Source organism: Delphinapterus leucas, chromosome 15, assembly GCF_059928025.1.
Source record: "Delphinapterus leucas isolate spDelLeu-1000000601 "Yukka" chromosome 15, BTC_Dleu_Yukka2, whole genome shotgun sequence".
Taxonomy (NCBI): Eukaryota; Metazoa; Chordata; class Mammalia; order Artiodactyla; family Monodontidae; genus Delphinapterus; species Delphinapterus leucas.
Genome location: NC_143143.1, coordinates 5,581,751 through 5,596,181, shown reverse-complemented (window position 1 = coordinate 5,596,181; position 14,431 = coordinate 5,581,751). Strand labels below are relative to the sequence as shown.

The following is a 14,431-nucleotide window of genomic DNA, read 5'->3' as shown; positions in this document are numbered from 1 at the left end:
TCTGAGTAGCTTCATCATGAAGGAGATTCCAAATAAACTGCTCTCCACCTGACCTCAGCACTTTGGATTCCAAAGACCCCCCCAAGCAGGGAACCTGGCCTAATTTCATGTTCAACCCAACACTAATGATTGAGCTCCTGCCAAGTCATAACCTACAACATTGAAAATAGACTCCAAGAGCCTCAGTGACCCAGTAATGATCTTGGTTTTAGAAGTCACAGCTTCCATTTTGGCCTATCAAGTACACCAAGCACATAGTACATTTGTGTCATTTGGCCCCAATGACATAGTGTCATTTGGCCCCAAGACTGGACTCTGCTCTCTTAGAATAAAAATTTAGACATTGCCACTCGGGAAGGGGACAAACTGAGTTATACTCTGCAGCTACTGAAATAAAGATACAAAAATAGAAAGTGGGGGTGAGGGAGGCATACCTGACATTTGTGGAGATGGGGAAAATATCAACACACCTGCCAGGGCCAGGTGGACACAGAGAGGTGGCACTGGGAGGACACATTGGCCCTAGGTCCCCTCGGAGCCAAAAGCCAGAGGCAGGGGGTGGGTGGAAGGGCCTTCAGGGCCACAGGCCGGCTGGGATCCCAGCTCTGCCCTTTGTCAGCTGTATGATCCCAAAGTGACTGTTTAATTGTTCCACGTATTCACCTGTGAATTGGGATGAACTCTTTCCGGGGGTCGTGAACAGGATTAAATGAGATTTTAATGCAGAGCACACAGAGTAGATGCTGAACAGGTGTCACACCTGGGACAGGGCGCTGAGGGTCATCTAGCTAAGCCTGATTCCCAGTTGAGATGACAGGGACAGGCTGGGGACAGAGAGGCTGGGAAGGGCCTGCGGGGCATCCCCAGACGGAGCCTGGAGTTGAGGAGGGAAGGGCGCAGTCCAGTACCACACCCTCCTCCAAGTGTCCTCAGCTCCCCTGGGGCCACCCCCTGGGGCTCGGCCCAGTCTAACCAGAGAGGACAACCTCCTGCCGGGGTTTGCAAAGCACCAGCCCTCCCTGCCCTCAGCCCTGGACAAGGAGAAAGCAGACATCAAGGCACCTTCCAGTGCATTTTAATCAAAATTCCATCACCAGAAGAGTTCTTGTAGCATACAGTGTTAGGATGGGCATGTCGACTTGCTCCTACAAATGGAATATCCACAGATTTGCACTTCAAACATGTATGAAAAATAAAATATATAATATTTAGCTGTATAAATTTCCCCACTAATCACGTTATCTTTAAAATAAATTACTACCTCTGTCCAATAAATTAATCAGCCTGGAGTCACTAAGCAGACATCAGCCAAATGACATCCGTTTCCTGAAAACATTCTGGGGGAAATACTGGAGACAGTCAAATGCTTACAGGAATCAACATGAATTAAAACTAGCACGTCCAAACAACAACAACAAAAACAAAAACAAAAACTAGCACGTTCCTCACAGTGGGGCGAGACATCAAAAATGCGAGCCAGCTAACGGCTGCTCTTTTCTGTCGGGAAAAAAAAAAAATCAATTCCCCAAACCACACCGAATGGTTGTAAAAGCTGCAACTGAACTTTTGGCACCAGTGGAGAAAAGACACCTTTCAAAGCCATACCCAACCAGGATTCTGCCAAAGCATGGGTCAGAGGGAGAGGTGACAGAGGGGGAGGGACAGCTGCCATGGCCCTTCTCCGTTCTGAGTTCCCATTCACAGCCCCCTCTCTGGAGCCATGGATGCCCCCTCCACCTTGGAAAAGGCAGGGCATTGTCCGGGCAGCCCATCTTCCTCAGTAGACTCAAGAGTTCCTGGGACGGAAATATTCACAGAGTAAAGAACATCAAGAGAAAGGCCCTTTTGGGGGGAGGGTGGAACGGCGGGGGGTGGTTTGCTGCGTGCTCAGTTGACAGCAGGGTGTACTCAACACACAAGGGACGCGGCCACTCCAGCGGGATGGATGCACAGCCTCTGAAGGGGACGGACAGATGGCGCACACGAGACACCAAGGATCCGAGAGGGTGGGCAGGGCTGAGGTGCGCTAGCATTTACAGGGGTGCTGAACAGGGCTTTAAGGGCAAGAGTCCCTTCACAGCAGAAGTCAGAAATCCACCCGCCTGCAGCTCAGGGCTTCTTTCCCCTCCCCCCAAACCAACAAAATCTTGGTTAGGAACAAATAAAGCTGGTGACAAACGCCTCAGGCTTAGAGATGCCCTGGGAACGGGCTTTGGGGGTCCCGGCGCACTATGGCAGGAGGTTTATACACCGTTCCACCGGGGGAGTAAGGGGAACGGCCCGACCCCCGCCTCCTGGACAGAGGAGCAGGTGGCTACAAGTCAAGGAGACGCTCCTCGCAGGTCTCCACCGGCCACTTTGAAGCCCCTCCAAACACGTCCACGTTGTTGTCCACCCAGGGGATGATGTTGCCCGGCATGTTCGTGGAGCAGTTGGCGATGTTGATGATTTCTTGTGCACGAAGGACGCGGTCCCATATGTTGAACTGGCTGAGCTCCCCCACGAATGCCTGCGTGGCATCGAACCTGCCCCCAACCGTGTCCTGGGAAAGAGGAACAGACTGCATCGGGGCAGGCTCACAGGCAGACACATCTGCTACCTGTCCCAGTGCGTGACCGGCTTCAGGGGAGGTGGGGGGATGCCAGCCTGGGAGGGAGATGGGGACTGGGGCATTTCCCTGACTCCCCAACTCAGATCGCAGCCCGTGACCACTGATTCCTGCCAGTTCCAAAGCTTTAGGGCACGTCAGGCCTGGGAAATGGCGTGACTCAAACTGGCCCATTTTAGGGAGGGGAAACTAAGCAGAGAGATCCTTGCCCAAGGCCCCAGAGCAAGGACTGGACCCGGGTCTCCCGACTCCCAGCCCCTCCCAGGGGAGAAGAAACAGGGTAGTGGGGAGCGGGGAGAGCCAAGGGCCCAGACTCAAAGCCCCCCAGAGGACATGACGTCTGTTCCCTCATTTTCCACGTTTTCCAGGAAACCCCAAACACAGACTGAAATGTGAATTCTCATCTGCCCGAGAGCAGACGGCCTCTGCCCCAGATGGCGAGTTTTCTGAGTGCAGTCTCTGAGGCCTGGCCCCATCTCGCCCACAGGTGTTGTTCCCCAGGTGCCCTTGCTGGGGATCAGGGTCGCGACCCTGAGCTGGCAGCTCCTGGAAGATGCCAATACCAGCCAGCGCCCAGCATCTGGAGTCAAGGCAGTGGCCGGCAGAGGCCAAACAGCTGGAGAGATGGCCCGGGGTCGCTACCTAACCCTGGGACTCCAGGGTCACTCCTGCTCACCTGTATCGGACAGACTCCATTCTAGAATCTGTCTGAACCCACCACACCAACTTGGTCCCTGCCAGGAAGGGCAGGATGTGTCCCCATCCCCGCTCTCAGCCCCTTAGGCCACAGGATAGCACGGGCTGAGCCGGCAGGGATGCTGGCCATCCAGGCTGGTCGTCGTGCTGCGGTGGCCAGGTCCAGGTCCGGCAGGCAGACAGACAGCTGAGCAGGGCCAGGGGCAGCCCGCAGGCCCGGCCGTGTGCTGCTTGGCCTGCCAGCCGCTCCTCCCGGCACCCCACCTGCACCCACCTGCTCCTGCCCGAGAATCAGCACACCCCCCGGCTTGATGGGGTGCCACGGGGCCAGGTTCTCCCCGGTGCCCAGCTTCTCCCCATCCTGGAAGGCCTCCCACATGCCGTCCCGCGTTGTCCAGGTGACACAGATGTGGTGCCACTTGCCGTCACTGACAAACAGGGGCAGCTGTGCGACCTGTGGGCGGCAACGTGCAGGTGAGGGCCCCCTTGGGGTTCCCAGGAGTCTGACCTGGGGATACGGAGACCCGGGGCCCACTGCTGCTCCCCTTCTATGCTCTGTGGGTAACATGCCTGACCTTGCCCAGCTCAGAGTGACCCTTGGGCTGGAGACACCACGTGTGCCACAGACTCTTAAGGGGAAAGGGGCAGCCTGGGTACACACCCTGACCCCAGGGTGACCTGCTTTCAACTGGACACCCTTGGACCTGGGCTTAGTTAAGGGCCTAGGATTCTGTGCAGACCAAGCAAATGTGACAGACGGCTCCCCACCCCGCATACTGGTCCTGAACATCCCTCACTGGAGAATCTAAAGGGAAGTCAGGACTCTACTGGACCAATTTCTTTGGAAAACAGACCAGGCATCTACCCTCTGCAGGCGAAGTCCCAAGTGCCATCGTGGCGCTTGGGGATCTGCATGTATGTGTGTCCTCCTGTGCAGAGCACCTTCAATTAGTGTGAGTGTAGGGGGTGGGGGGATGCACGTAGAGCTGGGGGGAGGGCCTTTCCCACCCACACTGTCTCCTGGCAGTCCTGTGAGTGCTCTACAGACCAGTAGGCCTGTGAAGCACTGTGTTGTTACTGCTGGTGTCTTAGCAACCCGGAGCTCCCTCCCAGGAATGGGCTATTTACACGACATCTAAACCCGAGAGGAAAACAAGGCTCTCGGCCTTGCCTCCTCCAAGGGCCTTATTTAGGATAATTAATCCCTAGCTCAAGGATGTGGTCACCACTGGAAAGAGCCCTGAAGGTGGATTCCACAGCATTTCCCACTTCAGTTCCAGCCAGGGCGGGTTTAGTAAAGACAGACAGGGTGGGAGGCCATTGCCTGGTGAGTGCTCTGGGGGCTCAGGCAGCCAGGGGGCTGGTGCAGCCATTCACCACTCAGCTCCAGCAGGAAGGGTGTGAGGATGCAGTTCGGGTGACGTGGAGCCTGACTTAAGTTTAGGTGAGGCTGTTGGAGGGTCCCGCAGATGCTCAGAGCTGATCTCTTGAGGAGACCGCGTTCCTGAATGTCGAAATAAGCCAGTCCGTCAGAAAGGGGACATTTACTCTGTAAAAGGCAGGACTACAGGGATGGGGGCAGATGGGTGGTTGCCATGGGCGGCAGTAGGAGCAGGAGGTGACTACAAAGGGGAATGAGGAAATTTGGAGGATGATGAAACTGTTCTAGATTTTAATTGTGGTGGATACAATAATTGTATGCATTGGTTAAAACTGGTTGAACTATACACTAAAAAGTGTAAATTTTATTGTATATAAATATATTTCAAGCCCCCCCACTAAAAGATGTGCTCATGAGAAATATCACACACTCATACACACACACACATACACACACACAAATACACACCCTCGCCTAATTGGTGCAGCCCCGGGGAGCAGCCCTCACTGACCGGCCTGAGGGTCTGTGACAATTCAGGCTAGCACGCAGAGACCCAGCTCATTCTGTTCCTTCCGTGGCCTCTGTGCCTGGACCCTCTGCGGCCTCCTGGCGGGATTCACAGCTTGGATCTCCACAAGCTGCAGCTGCCTGCCCCCTGCCCCCTACCCAGCCACCTGCCCAGAGTGGGACTGAGTCAGGCCAAAACTGTCCCCACTGCGAAGAGGACAGCCCCGTGGCCAGACGTCAGGCTCCCTGCAACATCCCAACCTCGGTGGCCGCCAGGATGGGGGGTGGCCGTCCCAGCAGGCCTCACCTTGTCGTTGATGAGCAGCTCAATGGGGTTGTTGCCCCACTCTATCAGCACGATCTCGTTGGCCTGCCCGGGCACCGCGTAAGAGAACGGGGTGCCGATGCCCGGCGAGGCGCTGGACCGCAGCCACAGGCAGATGGTGAAGGCGTACAGCTCGGGCAGCGTCTTCTTGACCTTGCCGTACAGGTAGTTCGTGCGGAGCGGGAGGGACACTTTGAAGGCATCAGGCGACTTGAAAGCACTGTTGCCTGGGGCGGGGGAGAGAGGGGCAGCAGCATGTGAGCCCCCTCTCAACCACAACCCAGAGCGGCAGCCCACCTGGACCCCCGCCCGGCCTACCAGTGGGTCCCCCAAGCAACGGAGCACCTGCTACTGACCGGCTGCTGTTCAGTGCTGAAGCTCCAGTGGGAAACAGGCATATCCTCACTCTTGGAAGCTCAAGGAAGTGGGTAGGGGCAAGCTGGATTTAACTTTCTGGTTAAATTAAGCCAGAAACCCTGTTCCCTCCACTGTTTGCTTGAAATCCCGGCCCCTTCAGCAGGGCTGGGTCAGGGGCCTGCTGGGCTTGGAGGCAGGACATCTTACAGGAACCCAGGCGCTCCAAAGACACTTGTCCCCCAATGAGTCCATGTCACTTCTCCCCCAGAAGAATCACCACCGCCCGAGGTGACGGAGCCAGGCACCCGTGACTCGACACAACTTAAGTCAGAAGGGGCTTTTGGACTAAATCCCTGGTGTGAATTGCTTTGCTCATGATCTGCCCTGCTCTCCTCAAGAGGACACCAAGTTGATGGACCGTCTCCTGCAGTCTGGAAGCAATGGGAGGCAGGGAAATGCAGAGGCTCCCTCTCCGCAGAGGCTCCCTCTCCACAGAGGCTACCCACAGGCCAGGGTCTTGACCCTTGAGGCCTGCCTGGGGCCGTCCCCATGTAAATGGCACTTCCCAGACCTTTTGAAAACTAGTGATACTCTTAAACAGGTCTAAGTCATTTTCAGTACAGTTTTGATTTAAGCTCAAAATTAATGGCAGCATCATAAATAAACACGCAAGAAGACAAGCCCCTGCCTAGTTATCACAGATCTCAGAGTTTGCAGGGGACTGGTGACTCTGGGAGCTGTCACAGCAAAAGCTTCCCTCTTATTTGGGGACCAGGCGCTGCCAGGGAAGGAACCTAAATGCCTTTCATTCGTTCAACAAGTATTTATTAAACACACACAAGGGGCCAGATGGTCCCCATCTCTGTCAAAGACAGGCAGGCTCTCCCGGCCTGGAACCAAACTGCCCATGTCACTGGTGGACAAAATCTGTCCCTTTCTTGCCCCCTCTGTAGAACAGGACCCAGAGTGGATGAACCTTCTCCATCACGATCCCCCAAACTCATTTTCTGCCACAGTGAGGAACACGTGAGAGAAGCTCTTCGGTGCCACGGTTCACACCTACCGAAGGACCTTCTGCAAAGGAAGGCAGCAGGGCCCAGGGTCACCCTTCCAACCTCTCCGGAACAGGCAGCATAGGAATACTAGAATCTGGGCTTCATATGTAGCATTTACTTCTATCTGCTGGTTGTGCAGTCTTGCCTCATCCATCCTGACCTCCCAAGGCCGTGGAGCACCCGGCAAGGGCTGGGAAGACCCTGTTGCCTGGGGAAGCCGAGGATGCGGCCAGGCTAGAGGTTAGGCTGGCACGGGCCCCACATGAGGCTGAAGCAGAGCTAAGAGAGAGAACCAGAAAGCCCCAACTCCCCGATTTGGCAGGTTGCACAGTGGGGGCACCACGGGACTTACCCCAGGTCACGCAGCCCGTGAGTGACGGAACCAGGAACGGAAGTCCCGCTTCCCGCTACGCGCAGCTGCGCGTACTTAATCTGCAAACGCTCGTGTTTTCACGAGATGTGATTATCTAATAGAGAGAAATTGCTTCTCTCCTGGCAGGTGGGCAGGCTTGCTGACTTAATAAGGCTCGGTGTCAGTAATATCGTTAGCTCGGTGACAACAGAGGTTTCATCAGAGCTGGGAGAGCCAAGGGGTGGCCATACCTCGAAAGCCGGTGCCCTCTATTTACATAAAACAGCTTGGAGGTTCAGAGGAAACTCAGTTAAAACCAATTAAGGAATTAAAAGCCCTGACCAATAAATCAGAGACTGCAGGTGGCAGACAAGCTAAGGAGGGGGGTGGCTTGAGACCAAAGAGACAAGGATTCCAACGTTTACTTCAACTCCGAGCTCGGCTCTCCCTCGCCGGCGGACCTGTGTCTGGAGGCAGCCACAGATGAGGAGGTCTCACAATAAAGAAAATGAGCACCCGTGGGACCTGGGTGGCAGGGGCACACACAGGGTTGGATGCACACCACTGGGCTGGGAGGAGCCTCCCGCCCAGCATGGCGGGAGCTCACATGCCCCTCCAGGCTGCAGCCTTCATGACTCTGGTCCTCGGGGGTCACCACTAACCTCAACCCCAGCTCTGCAATCTGCCAGCCACGTGAATGCAGGCATCGCTTAGCTCTGACTCAGTCCCTCGTCTAACTAGATCCCATCTCACTGGGTTGTTGCAGGGGTTACAGAGGATAGAGAATGTGGAGCTCAGAGGCCAGCGTCTGGTGCAGAACAGGCACTTAACAGGCAGGGGACGATGCGGCGAAGGCCAGAGCACCCCAAAGCCCCCACTTTGCATATGGTGGAGGTCTCTCTCCTCTGGGCTCAGCAGGATGCTTCTAAGGAACACAGTGTATATTCTACTCATGGTATATTTGGGGCCTGGGAGTTTACATATCCCTTCACACTTGTCTCTACATGACAGACATAAACTCAGAACTGCCCAGAAGGCCAATTGGTCAGCAGATGATACCTTTCCTCAAAGACTCATCCCACGGCTGGGTGGAGCAAACAGGGTTCGAGAATTCTCGTGGTGGGGTCAAAAGGCAGAGGACAGCAAAGGCTGAGCTGCTGCCCAGTGCCAGGGCCTGCGGGCTCTGCAAGAATGGCCAGCCAGGGGACTTAATGTCGTGCAGTCCAGCTCTATGTTGTGCAGTCCAGCTCTAGTTCGAACACGGACTTCCCCTCTGGGCCAGGTGAGTTCTGAGGGCTTTCCGTAGCACCAAAGAGCATGGGTGCAGGAATCAGACTGGCTGGGGTGAGCCCTGACTGTTGCTTTCTGGCTGTGAACAGACAGGCTAAGGATGGGAGGGAGAGTCAAAAAGTGGCATCTCCTGGGTGGCCCAAGCCATGATGAAGAACCTTAGAGGAAGCCACGTGAAACTCACAACCTCCCTGGAGTCACAGAACAAAACGGGGAGGGGCGGGATTATGTGGCTGCGGCTGCTCACCAGCCGGTCCCCTCTCCCCACATGACACATCTGGCTGAGAACCTTGGAGCACTTTTCTGGTCTATGAAATGGGTATAACAGGAATCCTGTCTCCACGCTCTAACTCAGTGGGCTTCTACTAACCCACCTCCTTGTAGCCATGCGGCTGCCATGCCAAGTGAGGTATACAGCCACCAAGGTCTCTGGCAAAGCCCTCCCCTCATTCTGCAGCCAACCCTGCTTCAAGCTACTGAGTAACTGCAGTGTCCCTGCTCCCTCAGCCTGCAGGTTCCAGGTCCCATGAGGGCGAGGCTGGGCAAGGGAACCCGAGCCACCCTCCCCTGGCCCTGACGCTGCCTTCCTCTCCTCCTGCCCTGTGACAGAGGCCTGAGCTGCAGTTGCTTTGCCTCGGGGGAAGGCTCTTGAGACCTAATGAGCTTCCTGAGGTCACCCAGCAATGGAGGTGAGGCAGAGAGGACTTTTTTTTTTAACTCAAGAATCCAAGTGTAATAATAAGAGGAAGGAAGGAAGGACAGACTTTTCTGGAGGGAGAGAACAGGAAAGGGATGAAGGAGACCTGTGTCTTCTGGGATGCTGCTGTAAAAGCGACTAAATCGAATGAAACAGAAACACCATCCCCTTGGGTGACTCCATCGGGCCCTGCGGAGCCGACGTCGCTGAAAGAGTAAGTGGACATTCTGCCATTGGACATTCACCTACCCATTCATAAAACTGAGTCATGAGAAATTGCCCTTGTCAGCTTAGTGTATCTGAAAAGACTACAATCTTATATCCACTACCAGCAGACGTAAAACTTCACACCCCGTGCAATCTGAATGATCTAGGGCCCTTGATCCCTCCCCTTCCTGTCTGTAGAAGAAACTTACCCACCAGAAAGTGAGCAGAGAAGAGAAAGATACTCAGAATCTGCTGCAGGGGCTAGGTAGGAAGGGACTGAAATGGCCACCTGGCAGGAGGTCAGGGATTAGGTTGTTTGTCCGAGCTGATCCTGAGCGTCTTGCTTTTCCACGGACGATGCCAGTGGGGCTGGGGGCAGGGTTAATTCCAGAAATGGCTGTTATCAGTCACCCTCATTGTCTGCTTCCTGTTCACGCATGCTGTGCGAGTTTGGATTCGTGTAGTGGGAATAATACAAATGCAAAGCGGTCAGTAATGTCTCACCCTAGAAAGACATTAATGACAAGCTCTTCTTTGGAGATCTAGCAATCCAGTTTGAATTCATCAGCCATAACTGGGCAAGGAGGAAATTGGGCTAGCACAAACACTTCTTGCTGGGACTACATAAGTACAACCAGTCAGGCACAATGGTCTCTAACCTGGCTAAAAGAAAAGCCACCTGGCTGGTCACAACTGACCCAGCTGGATTTCGGGACATGTTTTCCTAACCAGAACCTAGTCCTGTTTATGAACACTATTTTGCTATTACAATTGGCTGAGGAATCCTTTCCAGAATCTTCAGAGCTATAGTACATCTGTTAAGTCAGATATACCTATAATTTATCACGCAATAAAAGGAATGAGTGAGTCTAACTACAGACTATAAAACAACAACAAAAAACAGCCATGAACCATGTGGCGCCACAATCACCGCTGACAACGGGGGTCTGAGCACAAGTGATGAAAACCAGGCCACTCCCATCAGCCATCAGCCCCCTCCATCCCCACCATCTCTGACAAGTGCCAACAAGGCCAAGTCGGCCCACCTGTGGGGGAGAAACCCCAACCCTGTGCACCATGAGATGACTCAGGTTGAAAAAGCAACACTTCACCTGAGAAGTGAGAGGCAGAAGGGAGAGGTGGATTGTTGATTGGATGGTAAGGAGTCAGGTGGTTTTCTGCACCGAGGACTGAAGGTTCAGAGGTGATGGGAGAGCAGCCTCAGAGCCGAGCAAACTCGGGAAACTCGGGAGCAGAGCCACTGCCCCGAGAGTCAGCAGGCAGGGGTCTGGGAGTGGCCTCATCTGTCAATGGCCAAGAGGGCTGTGCTGCTGACCCCTCCCGGCCTGCCCTCCCTTGCTCTGAGCCCCACTTCCAAGCCAAGAAGGGGCAGCCAAGAAGGAAGACAGTGGGCTGGGGGGCCGGATGGATGTCAGCCAAGGGGCCACAGAGACACTGGTGAAGCACTCACCTCGCTCCAGCTCGGTCACCCTCTGCAGCAGCGAGTTCAGGGCGCTCTCGGTCTTCTGGCGGTGAGCTGAGGTCTCGTTGTGGAGCAGGGACTTCTCGTCCTCCAGCTCGGCCACCTTGCTCAGCAGCTGCCTCTCCAGCTCCCCCAGCCGCCGCTGCAGCACCTCCCGAAAGTCGCCGGGCAGCGCCGTGCCGGACACGTTCACTCGGAGCTGGTGCTTTGGGTGGGGGAGGAGTGGATGCAAGCGGGAGAAGTATTAAGGCCAGTTAAAAAGAAACTGGGAGATGTAGCTCTAATGCCCCCCCACACACAGGGAGAAGCTTCCAAAGTGGGAGTATTCAATCGTGCCAGTGGCAGGAAAGGGAGCATTTCACTGATGCTTTTTTTTTTTGGTTGGGGGTATGGAAAGGATTTCATAGTCAGACAAGAATTGCTCTGCTGCGATATCTGAAACTTAGGAATCTCATTTCCCCTCTGAGAAAGCTGTTTTTCTTCTTTTACTAAAAGGTCAAAAATTTAACCAATATCTGTCATTCTCAAGTAAAGACCAAAATACAGCTAGGATTAAAAGAGAGAGAAAGAGTTAATCAAATGGTCCTCAAAACTGATGAACTTTCATCTAACCCCCCCCAAGCTCCAGTATGGCACAAAGGTGCGTGACTAGGGTTGCAGGGATGTTACTGGAAAATGAGAACTCTAAAGCGTGACTACTCTGAATTCCAGAAATCTTTGCTTTTATTTCTTTCACTCCTCTACCATTTTGCTGGCTCTGAAGGCAGCCAGCCACTGTCTAGCCATGAGTCCTTGGCAAGCTATTTACCCCCTCTCTCTAAGTGCTCCAAATTTTAAATGCAGATTATAGGATCTGCCTCACGGGGTTGTCGCACGGGTTAAAATTAGATAATACGCCTGGCGCGTATTTAGTGTTCCAGAAATGTTAGCTGTTATTAATCATAATGAATCGAAGGATATACAGATGCTGGAAATACTGTATTTAGCCATCATGCCACGGGAAACTCTCAAGTAATTTTGCAATAATTACCACCTGTAATTGAAACCTAGTTTTGCGAAGTAGTATTTTGGTAAACGTGTATAACAGAAACATCCACACTGCTTAAACAGGGTGGAAAGTAAAGACAGAAATTAAATGAACATTTCTCTCTCAAAGTTCCAAACTGCATACGCCTTCCAAGAGAGAAGGGAATAAGGTCCCTTCCCCCAAAGCAATCGGGAAGGGCACCTTAGATCCGCGCAATTTGGGGACAGTGGCTTTGAAGTTAACCAGGTTTCCTCCAAGGCGCGTCTAGTATGGCCGGTGACTGGCCCGCGCTCGCCTCCCGCCGAGACCCCCGGACCTCCACCTGCTCTCGTCCAGCCCAACTTGATTTATGAAAGGAAACACCGGACGCCCAGGGCTGCTGACCTCACGCGGCAGCCTCACGTCACCCGACAGAAGCTTCACGAGCGCGTCCTGCTAGGGGAGACTCGGAGATTTGCAAAGAGAGAGAGGAGGCCATCCGCGTTCGCCAGCTCGGACCTCGGGAAATGAATGGCCGCACAGCTGGCAGTCCTGGCGCGCGGGGCGATTTAACCCTTCCCTTCCAGTAAGGAGGTGGGGAGGAGGGATGCGAGCCAAGCAAGTAAGTTCCAGAGCAGGACCGAGAACGCCCCTGACCCCGAACCCAGCTCGCCCTGCTTCTGAGCGCGTCCGGGCTGCCGTGTTCCGCACAACCTGGTGGCAGGACCATGCGCCCCTCCTCTGCCCTGAGCCTCGGGGACGTTCCCCCAGGGACCCCTCGCCCTGCTACCTCGAGGCTCTCCAGGCGGTCCTTGAGGGTCTGCAGAGAGCGGCTGAGCTGCTCCACGACGTGGCCAGGGTCCCGCGGCAGGTCGCCCATGGTGTCCTTGCCCGAGGCCGCCCGGCCCGGCGCCTTGCCCCCCGCAAGCCCCTCGCAGCGCCCCAGCTTGGCCGTGAGCTCGCGAATGGCCTCGCGTTGCGAGCCCAGCGTCTCCTTCTGCTGCACGACGGTCTCACGCAGCTGCAGCACCGCGGCCCGCAGCTCCTCCTCGGGGCTCAGCGCGCCGCCCTGCATGGGCATCGCGGGCAGTGGGCAGCCGGCGCGCGCCGCCTCCGGGGGCAAAGCAGTGCACACGAAGCGGTTGCCGGGTGCCAGGCCGTCTTGGGCCCCGGCAGCCACAGCGAGCGCCACGCCAGCGGCCAGCAGCGCCAGCATCCCGCCGCTGCCGCGCTCACTCCAGCATCCGCGGGCGGGCGGGCAGGCTAGCGGGCTAGCGGGCGCCGTCGGGGCGGGCGGCGGGGGCGCCTGCGCGGAGGGCTGCGGCCGGGCGCGCTGCTCGAGGGCAGCGGGAGCGCGGGAGCCCGCAGAGCCGCCAGCCGTCGTATGTCTCTTTCGCTCTGCCTGGCTCCGCGCTCTGGCCAGGCCGGGCCCGAGCGCCCTTTCTTAAGCTGGAAGGGAGCGGGGGTGCCCAGCGCATGAGGAGCGGCGCCGCGAGCTCTGATTGGCCTGGCCTGGTTCACGTCACGCAGGGGGCGGGGCGGGGGCGCCTACTCGCGGAGCGGCGGAGCGGCGGACCTGGGGGTGGGCGTGTGAGCCCCAGCTGAGTGCGCGAGCTTGGGCCGCCGGGTCCCCCAGAACCGGGGAGCTGAGGTAAAAAAGGCTCTGGGTGCCTTCGGGAGCCTCGGCCGGCGTGTCCAGGCGCCCCTCGGACCCACCTGAGGACGCGGGCGTCGCGGGCTGTGGAGAAGCCAAGAGCCCACTGGTGCCCCGGCGGCCCCTGGGGCGGCTCTGGGCTGCGGGCGCGGCGCCAGGCCTCGTTCCGCGGTCGCCGCAGCCCCGGGGCGGGGGCGACCCCCATTTCACAAGTGGAGAAAGTGAGGAGGCGCCCGAGCGGGACTCGAACCGTGGGCTGCCGTTGACCCCCGCCCGCGGCCCCCTCACTCAGAAGGCGGGAAAGAGACGCACGACGGCCGCCTCCGGGACGCCCTCAGCGGCCTCGTCCCCGTCCCCGTCCCGGAAAGAATTCTCAGGTCTGCGGGGACCAGAAACAGGCGCCAGACGCAGAAGGAGTCGCCCGCGCACCCTTGGGCCACGTTGCCTCCAGCTAGGGGAGTGCAGTGGGCCGGAGTCTCGAGGCCACGCGCAGGGCTCTCCCGTGCGGGTCCGGCGACAGCCCACCGGGTGGCGACCTTATGCAGCAAGGCCTGGGCTGGATGGGCCTTGATCCCGACCGCAGTCGCGTTGAGATGGCGCCATGTGGTGAAACCGTGCGTCACCCTTGTGAATGGGCTGCTCACCGTGTCCAGTTTCCCCATTAGAAACCACTGTCCTCAGATTCTTGGAGGGTACATCGACGGACAGGAACCCCCAAAGGCAGGAGCAAATTTGTTTCAGAATCTGGGCTGTGGTTTACAAACAAGTTCAGAGAGATTTTGGTGCAAAGCTACAGACGGAACTGGTTTACTG

The 14,431-nt window shown here is 56.3% G+C and overlaps 1 protein-coding gene across 1 annotated transcript; it reads right to left on the bottom strand.

Annotated features, from left to right (window-relative positions):
• Positions 1-706: 706 nt before the first annotated feature.
• NPTX2 (neuronal pentraxin 2) lies at positions 707-13,393 on the bottom strand. Its single transcript, XM_022587746.3, has 5 exons — positions 12,755-13,393; positions 10,947-11,163; positions 5,500-5,744; positions 3,579-3,758; positions 707-2,542 (listed from the first exon to the last, which is right to left on the bottom strand). The coding sequence occupies exons 1-5, from the start codon at positions 13,178-13,180 to the stop codon at positions 2,315-2,317; spliced, it is 1,296 nt and encodes a 431-aa protein (XP_022443454.1). The 5' UTR covers positions 13,181-13,393; the 3' UTR covers positions 707-2,314.
• Between the last annotated feature and the right edge of the window lie 1,038 nt (positions 13,394-14,431).